This window comes from Melampsora larici-populina (genome assembly GCF_000204055.1).
Source record: "Melampsora larici-populina 98AG31 unplaced genomic scaffold MELLAscaffold_319, whole genome shotgun sequence".
Lineage (NCBI taxonomy): Eukaryota > Fungi > Basidiomycota > Pucciniomycetes > Pucciniales > Melampsoraceae > Melampsora > Melampsora laricis-populina.
In genome coordinates, this window is record NW_006769062.1 from 1 (window position 1) to 8,993 (window position 8,993).

The 8,993-nt window shown below is 42.5% G+C and overlaps 3 protein-coding genes across 3 annotated transcripts; all 3 read left to right on the plus strand.

The window, feature by feature from the left end:
- Positions 1-42: 42 nt before the first annotated feature.
- Positions 43-927, plus strand: MELLADRAFT_114652 (uncharacterized protein; the record flags this gene model as incomplete). The annotated part of the gene is made up of 1 exon (XM_007419645.1): positions 43-927. The coding sequence occupies one exon, from the start codon at positions 43-45 to the stop codon at positions 925-927; it is 885 nt and encodes a 294-aa protein (XP_007419707.1).
- Positions 928-1,401: 474 nt separating this feature from the next.
- Positions 1,402-2,599, plus strand: MELLADRAFT_118723 (uncharacterized protein; the record flags this gene model as incomplete). Its single annotated transcript, XM_007419646.1, has 2 exons — positions 1,402-1,948; positions 2,367-2,599. The coding sequence occupies 2 exons, from the start codon at positions 1,582-1,584 to the stop codon at positions 2,597-2,599; spliced, it is 600 nt and encodes a 199-aa protein (XP_007419708.1).
- A 5,283-nt stretch (positions 2,600-7,882) lies between these two features.
- MELLADRAFT_114654 (uncharacterized protein) lies at positions 7,883-8,870 on the plus strand (the record flags this gene model as incomplete). Its single annotated transcript, XM_007419647.1, has 4 exons — positions 7,883-7,928; positions 8,100-8,141; positions 8,264-8,296; positions 8,466-8,870. Coding segments are annotated over 4 exons (526 nt in total), but the record flags the coding sequence as incomplete, so codon positions are not given.
- Between the last annotated feature and the right edge of the window lie 123 nt (positions 8,871-8,993).

Genomic DNA, 8,993 nt, shown 5'->3' on the forward strand with positions numbered 1-8,993 from the left:
TTCACATTACGACCCATCTCTCACTTATGGATCCTTCGATACATGAAATCATTCGGTCCATGCAGTGGGCAGCCAGATGTCCCCTGCTGGTACAACATCAGATTCGTGGGAAAACCAGCTTCCAATGCACTGGAACTCATTTTGAGAACTTTTCGCCGCGCTAAAATCGATGTAAAAAACGTAATCACACTGGCTACGGGATGGGCTAAGGGAGACTGGATGTTTTATATTCCACGCCGTGCATCCATTTGTGGACTTGCGGGTTCAGATCTCCGGTATTCTAAGGGATACTTTCTAGGTGCCGGCCGAATCCCTAAAATAGAATTTATCGTAATTCCCGTTATATACTCTACGGAGACAGATAACGAGGCCGACTCCGTACTGGTACCTATTGTCTTGATGGGAATTCCATTTTACGACTCGGACCTCAATCTTGATCAGTACCTTTACGAGGCCATCACGGCTCGGAACAAGAACCTTAGAATCCGACAAGTATTGGTGAAAGAGAGATATATGATCCGTGGGGTTCGGACTAACGACTTGAGATGTCATGTCGCCATCGACCCGAGTTGTGTCCACGAGTGGGATTTCGAAAATCCGATGAAATTAGTCTTACAGGGTTGGGATAATGATGGCGTACCTCGACCGGAAATTTGGCCAGTGACGATGCGGCATATTGACGAGTGTTCATGTTGTGGCAGCTTTTTTCACCTTGCAGAAGATGGGATCACCGAAGTCGAATGTATTACCCGCATCCACCGCAGGATGTTGATAGAGAGACGAGAAGAAGTGGCTGCTGAGAAGGCAAAATCACGTTTAAAGCCACTGCAAGATCGTCCTTCCTCTGTTTCTCTACATCCACCCTTGCCTACGGTTTCTTCAACAAGTGATAAAAAGACAAACATTGGATTTATTGTTACATCTTGAAAAGACATTTACTTCTAAGCGCTCAAAGACTGGTCATTTTCTGTGAATTTTCTGGTTACATGTTGAGTTATATTGTATCTAGTCAGTCTAATTTTTTTCAAACTTGAATGAATCGACGTTCAAATCCAGCCATGCAAAGAGTTGAGCAGGAGTTTGGCGTACCAGAGACATTGTAAACTCAAGCAAAGGAAGATAAGAGCAAGATTTCAAATGATCTTTCAATGCTACAGGTGTCCAAAGGGACGACGATACCTGTGAAGTTCCATAAAGGCTTGGGGATAACGACCCGAAGATCGGTCTCTCGAGTATGAGCTCGGGGCAAGAAGTATTGACGTACTTGCCCCAATAGATGTGTTGAAGGAAAACGAAAAAGTTTTCCATCGCACCACATCTAATCCCCAAACCTTTCCTAGCAAGAAAATAAGGAAACATCACCATCTTTCCTTATTCAACACTAATTTTCTTTTGTTCTTTCAAAGACTATTCCTTAGCTTAAATCAAAATACTCAAACAATTCTACCACCAACACTATTAAGCAACAAAATAATTCCAAAAAAAAAAAAAAAAACCTTCTAATTGAACTATCAATTCTAACTTATAAGATCCACTCCTCCAATATACCACAACATATTTCTTCAATCTAATCAAATCAAAATGACGACTGAAGAGTTCAACGCAAAAGCAGCTAACGCGACAATCGATAGAAAGCAACAGCAAGGAAAGTCGAAGGAAAAACAAGTTGTCACCAGGAGCCAGACGGCAACCTCGTCAATTCTTGGCCAAGAAGGTATACCACCTGCGAACTCTGAGACCTCAACCACACCTATGGCTGGTACGAACACTATCCTTACCAATCCAGGACAACTAAACGAACCTGGCGGGAGTGGTGGACATGGTAATCCTGGTGATGATGATACCCAACAAACTAGTATCGCAGGATTCCACCATGAAAGCAATGCCGACCAAGATGTCGAACATCAGATGTCTACGAGCCAAAACGGAGATACTTTGGTAGCTTTAGGTTAGTAATTATACCTCTTTGATGGCCTTCATCCCCTCCCCACCTTTAAAAAAAAAAAAAAGAGAGAAGCAAAACGTACTATAATTAAGTTCTCTCCCGGTTGAATTCCGATGATCCTTCCCGGTTGAATTCCGAAGTATCCCTCCCGGTTAAATTCCGAGGTATCCCTCCCGGTTAAATTCCGAAGCGACTCCCTAGTAGTCTTAATCAATAAGGATCCATCCCGGTTAAAGTCCGAAGTGATTCATGTTGTTTTAGTTATTGGGAAGTTACTTCCTAGTTGGATTTAAGACCCAATCGAATTCCTAAAAGAACACTTCTCTTATTCAGACCTAATTGATCAGAGAAAAAAAAAAAAAAAAAGATAGTAATCTTATATTGACTTGCCTCTCGTATGTATACATCGTTGATTTATTAGAAGCGGAGACGAACATAACAACTTCGGTTGATCCAGAGATTGTTCTAGCGCATACGAAATGGATTCGATCAATCCAAGAAGCATACCGCACGAATAAATTTGCTAGAGTCGAGAGTCTCAGTAAAGCCTATGCGATGTGGTGTAAAACGCGAAACGTCCTCGAACGCGACCCGAGATTATATGACATAAGGTACGTAAAGGTCAACCCTAGCAATATTTTTAACTTGATCTGATAGAAACTTGAAATAGATGAAGACCAAGTAACCCCGATATCAGAAGAATCCACAGTTGAGAAATCTAAAAAGAAGAAAGAAGAGTCTAACACGGAAGTGGTAATAGGCGCTGAAGTCAACCATACCTTGCCAAAGTTGTCTGAATACTTCGATAAGATCATGATAAATAAGAATCGACATATACCGGTTTCGATCTTTAACATGAAGTGGTTGTTAGCCGATAAAGCCCACATGTCAACCAAGAAAGCTAAAGTTTCTAGTTGCTTATCGGACACGATTCCGTACATTGGTTTGACGATTCCTAGCGAATGGCGTTTGAAATGTGCTGAGTGGTCCCGCCGATTCGATATGATGGTGAAGTACCATGAAGAGGTATACGACAAACTGCCTAATCAACTCAATCACCCAATTGCTCCTTGGCTAAAAGCTCATAAAGCAATTGTCTTGCAAATGCAAATCGAGAATAAAGGCGGTTGGCCAATCGCGATGAGGTACGATATTGCACAGCGTCAAAACGTCTGGGAACATCGTTTGTCAGATGGCAGGATGTCAGACGTCGGGTCAAAGAATGAGTCCCTTGCGAGACAAGCCAAGATTGACGCAGAATTCGCAAAAGATGATCGATACGACGACAATCCTTATGCAATAGGGAATCACTTACAAAACATGAGTCCAATTGACGGTCAAATCCATCCCGAACACCTATCATGGGACGGTCTCAACATCCCAAATGAAGTTCAATTGGAAAACACTTCAACTCACCTGTTATCAGCCACCCCATCTTTGTCCTCCAACTCATCATTCGCAAATGTAGCGTCACAAGTCGGTCCTTCAAGGAGCCAACGAGGAGGTAGAGGTAGAGGTAGTGGAGGAAACCCGTATAGAGGAAGTTACCAAAATCACCAGTCAAACAATAGGGGTCATTTCAATGGGTATAGACGTCAAGATAATCAGAACAGACCTTTTAACCCCTACACTCCTTTTAATCAACCTTATCAAAATAACACAAACAATGTGAATTACCCACAAGGCAACAATCCAAACCCCTTTTACCTCGGAACGACCTTTAATCAGAACCATCAAGCGCAGAACCAGAATCGAAATATTGCCAATTTCCCGACGTACTCGGTAGTTGATCCCTCTTTGGTCACACGACCAGCTATTGGCTACGGGAGTTTCGCACCAGCCCCGAAACAATTAATGATTGAGAACAGTCAACCGACTGTGAGCAAAGAAGCAGGCAAAGGGAAAGGCCCTACAGCAAGCGGTAGCAAGTAAGTTAAAAAAAAAAAAAAAAAAAGAAGACGAGAGAGAAGTGGGAAATCATACAGATGATGTAACATATCACATTCTATGATGGATATAGCAACCTGTCTTCATTTTTGATTATCACAATTTGTCTTTCTCTTGTTTTTCCTTACTGCTCTGATTAGAAATTAGCCCCAATGAGTACTTGTTGAACTCCGTAGTAATGCAAGATGAGTAAATTGACCCACAATTGTTTTTGCCCTCTCCCTTGCGCCTCATTGAAAAGTGTCCCCTCAAGTCCTACGAATACCGATAAATTCATTACTCCAAGCCCAGTACCTTCATCGGCTGAGAGATGGCCTGAATCGGTAAATTGTGAGATGAATATTGAAGAATGGAAAATATTGCTAGATGAGTGTGGACTTACTGAGAAATGGTCACACGTACTGAAGAGTCTGGTCGAGGGTTTCGACCAAGGAATACCCGACCACTTGATTGGTGACCTGAAGTGGTTCACACCAGATAATCACTCATCAGCACTGGCAGTTAAGAAGGAAATTATGAACAACCTACATAAAGAGAAATCTCTAGGACGGATGTTTGGCCCTTTTTCTCATGAGGAGGTATATGGGAAGTGGGGTTTCTTCCGGTCGAATCCGATGGGTAGTGTTACTAATAATGATGGATCTCTACGGATGATAAATGACTTATCTTATCCCAAGAAACCCATGATGTGTATGAATGAAGATGAGTCAGTAGAGGCCAGAGTAGAATCGTGGACAAAAGAAGAAGAAGTGGATTACTCTGATGAATCGGAAGATATCCTACGTAACTTGGAATATGTCGATGAACCAGACATGATATCATCAGTTAACTCCTTCGTTGATAAACACGACTTTGAGACGTCATGGGATGATTTCTGGAAGGTGGCCGCGTACTTCAAAGCGAACACGGGGAAATCACTGCTGCTGGCGATCTATGATTGGAAAAAGGCGTATCGTCAGGGACCAACGCATCGATCGCAATGGAAGTATTTAACCATAAAAGATTTTGAAAATAGAATTTGGCTAGATACCCGGATAGCTTTCGGTGGAGTTGCAGGTTGTGGGACATTTGGTTGGATGGCGGACGCATGGCGAGATATAATCATGAAGTTATTAGGTATCAAATGTATATTTCGCTGGGTAGATGATAGCTTATTCATCAAGGAAGTAGGCGATACACTAGACATGCAAACAGTCATTCAAATCAGTAAAAATTTAGGAGTCCAATCAAACACAGAAAAATTTAATGACTGGAATGAGGAACAGAAATACCTCGGATTTATTTGGAACGGTAAGGAAAAGACCGTTCGGTTACCTGAAGAAAAACTCCTCGAAAGACTAAATCAAGTAAAGGATTTACTTACGATTGACAAGAAATGGAAGAAGAAAGATATCGAGAAGGTAGTCGGCCAACTCAATCATATAACCTATATAGGTCCCAACATGAAGTGCTGCATGTGGGACCTGTACTGGTGGATTAATACATGGCATAACGAGAGGGCATTGAGGAAGGTGCCTAATGACGCACTAGAAGATTTGGAGGAATGGCTCCAAACCTTATCGGAATTCCAGCCTCTCCGATTTGTACCGGATGTTGAGCCGATAGAATTAAACTGGGCTGGGGATGCTAGTACTAGCTTCAGAATAGGAATCCTAGTCGGTCCCAGGTGGGCTCAGTTCGAATTACTCGAAGGCTGGGAGTCCCGCGGTTTACCACCCGACGGTCCAAAGCGCAAGATCGCTTGGCTAGAGACAGTGGCAGTTAGGTTGGGGTTACGAATGGTGGCCAACCTATTCCCAACTGTTGGAAAGCGTTTCCTCCTATACACCGATAACACTACAACAGAAGCTGCGATTCGAAACCGGAAATCGAGAGACAAGACAGTCAATAAAGAGTGGAAACATATTCAAAAAGGACTCACTGCATTCCAGTGCGATATCGTCGGAAACCAAGTCGAGTCAGGCAACAACCCCGCTGACGGTTTATCTAGAGGTGATACCGAAGGTTGGGACCTTGAACTCGAAGTCCTGATAAATCTACCTGCCGACCTCACTCATCTACTAAAGAGGAGGATACAAAAGAGCAATGGACAATGAAAAGAAAATCATTCAATTCCTCATGAACAGTAACTCGTGAGTAAAAAAAAAAAAAAAAGAGAAACTTCTACTCACTTAACGAACCTTCTATCTAGAACGCGAACTAACACTCGTCTGTTTTTTGTCTGACCAGAGTTGTCACATGGAGGAACAATCCTGTCCAAAGGGCTTTGCTGAGTGGAAGCTGGAGACAAACCACGCTTGAGAACTACAGTTCAGCCGTATTGAAATTGATGAAGTTCGCAACTGCAAATGGGAAATCTCGTTCCGATGTCCTCCCCCTTAACCAAGACCTACTCTACGAATTTATTGTCTGGGCCGGAAGATTTAATCATGTATCATCAGATAATATTGAGACTTATGCAGATGTAATGAAAACGCACAGGATAACAGCCGAGACATTGACTAAGTATATAACTGGAATTCGCTCTTGGCACCTATTCCACAACATCACATTTTCCATCGAAAATGATAAGACTGTCAAACTATTATTGAAAGCAGCGAGCGCTGGTGACGCATCAAGGAAGGAGAAGATCAAGAATGTCAAAAAGCCAATTCTCTTACGACATTTAGCTGAATTGGTGAAAGCACTTACGGATGGTGATCGGCGTAATCAAGCAGCCCTAGCTGTGGCACTTGTAGCCTTCTGGGGTATGGCTAGACTTGGCGAACTGGTGTCAGACAACAAGAACAAGAGACAGATTTTAGTTAATGACGCCATACTTGCAGAAGACGACACTCACATGACAATCGCCTTATACAACGCAAAAACTGCGAAGCCTGGTGAGCTTCAATGGCTTCGTCTACAACGTAGAAAGTCATTACTAGATCCAGTTAGGCTGCTTTGCATAATGGCGGAAAATAATAACGCCGATCATCATTGTCCTCTATTCTCGTATTTGAATGATAACGGAATCAGGAAGACGTTATCAAAGACCGAAGTAATGTCGATCTATAAGCAAGTGTGGAAAGACAATGACCCCGATAATCAATTAACTGGACACTCATTCCGTGTCGGTGGAGCATCTTTGCGGTGGAACGATAAAAGACCCTTAGATGAAATTGTGCAAGTGGGGAGATGGGCGTCTAAAGCTTACCAATTATATTTGAGGAAGTACACCACAGAAGAGGAGGAAGATACTAGATTCATATGGAAAGCCATGGAAGATCTTTCGAACACTCCTAAGTCACGGATTAGACCAATAGTCTCTGACCCTAGAATCGTGAAGATAGAAGAAATCGAATAGATTCATGAATAGAAACAACTTATCTTTTGAGATGACTTGATCAATCGCGATACTAGTTGGTAAAAGAATTGATAACAGGGATACGTTTTCGAAGAGGTTAGCTGAGCTCGCAATGAATCAAGTGTCCCTACTTATTGTGTACCGACTAAAAAGAGAATTTAAATATTGAATACCATATGCGTTGAATTGCGATCCTTGTTATGGTTGTGTTCGTGGGTCGTGAGATGAAATGTGACATCATATCTTGTCTTGACATGGCTTTACAGAGTGCACACCAAAAAAAAGTGCTGCGGAAAGGCTGCTGCGATACCAAAAATCGAAAAAAAAGCTTGGATTTGGAATTTCCAATTCATCCATCCTCATTCTCAACAGAACACCACCCGACTTCCTTTTTGTGCGCTCTGCGCTCGCTCATACCCTCAAGAACATCTCTGCACTACCTCGGGTTTCCATCGTCAGGCCCGAAAAAAACAAACATAGATTTCATCCGCAAAGGTTCGGCGAAGAGTCTTGGTCAACTTTCTCAATATGATAGGTTCAACTCGCAGCAAAGTCAGCGTTCAAGCTCACATAAATATTCCCTTTCGTTAGGCCTAACATAACATCTTTGGTCTTTCGAAAGATTCAGTAATGGAATTGACTCAATAATGAATTTTTCACAATTGCGAGCCTTTAGCGAACTAGGAGAAAAAAGTTGAAACATGAAGATCATTCGAAATCACAACATCATCATCAAAAGCCCAAGAAGAAATCAAAGTTCAACAACGAACACCTCGGTAGACTCTTCACCTCTCAGTCATCTCGTTCGTCACTGCTCGCTGAACCTGTTTCTCACTATTTCAATTGGCACGGTGCATTGATCAGACCCGTCTAGCTCAATCTTCACAGCGAGGGCCAATACAGCATGTAAGTAGTAGCCCCTGCACCAACATTTCACAAAAGAATATACCAAACAAGCTGCGCTTGTGCCCATCAATTGATATCTCGGATGCGTTTTTGCACTTTCTGTTTATCAATGGAATAACCAGCCTCAAGTAAATCTAATAAGACGTCAAAATCAGGTCAGTAGATTCCCAACCAGCTTTTCGAAGTGTCCGCATTCTTCTTCATGTCTGCAGGCAATCTTGAAACTCCTGGACTTCTACAGCCACACAGACACCTAGATTGGCCTTCAATCTGATAGACTTCTCACTAACCTTTCGGTTTTCTGATTGCGACACTTCTACATAGAACCCACGAATTGTCCGCCGGATACGTCGCCATCGTTTGCGGGGCAATATCCCCTTCAGTTACGACCAATCTCACGTTTATGGGCGAATCAATACATGAAAGCACTGTCCGCATGTAGTAAATTACAGGAGAAGGATTGCTGGTACAATATCAGGGTTACTGTAGAACCATCATCTGCTAGCTTGGACACAGTTGTCGAAGCACTTGTCGCAACTGGCGTGGTCGTGACATCAGTTGTAGCGCTAGATCTAGGGTGGACACAAGGAGAATGGATGATCAAGGTGAAAAACGTTGAATCCATGTCCAATCTCATCAACTCCTCCGATCTCTTTCATGAGGGTTACTTCATTGGCGGTTTACGAAATATTCCGGGAAATCGAATTTATCATTCTACCTGTGTTTTGTGTTCGTTATGGAAAAGGCAAACCTGTAAATTTACCTTGTCGTATTATCAGGTATACCATTCCATACCGCTCGTCTCAACTTACATAGATATATATTTCAGTCGATGACCGCGCAGAACAAACC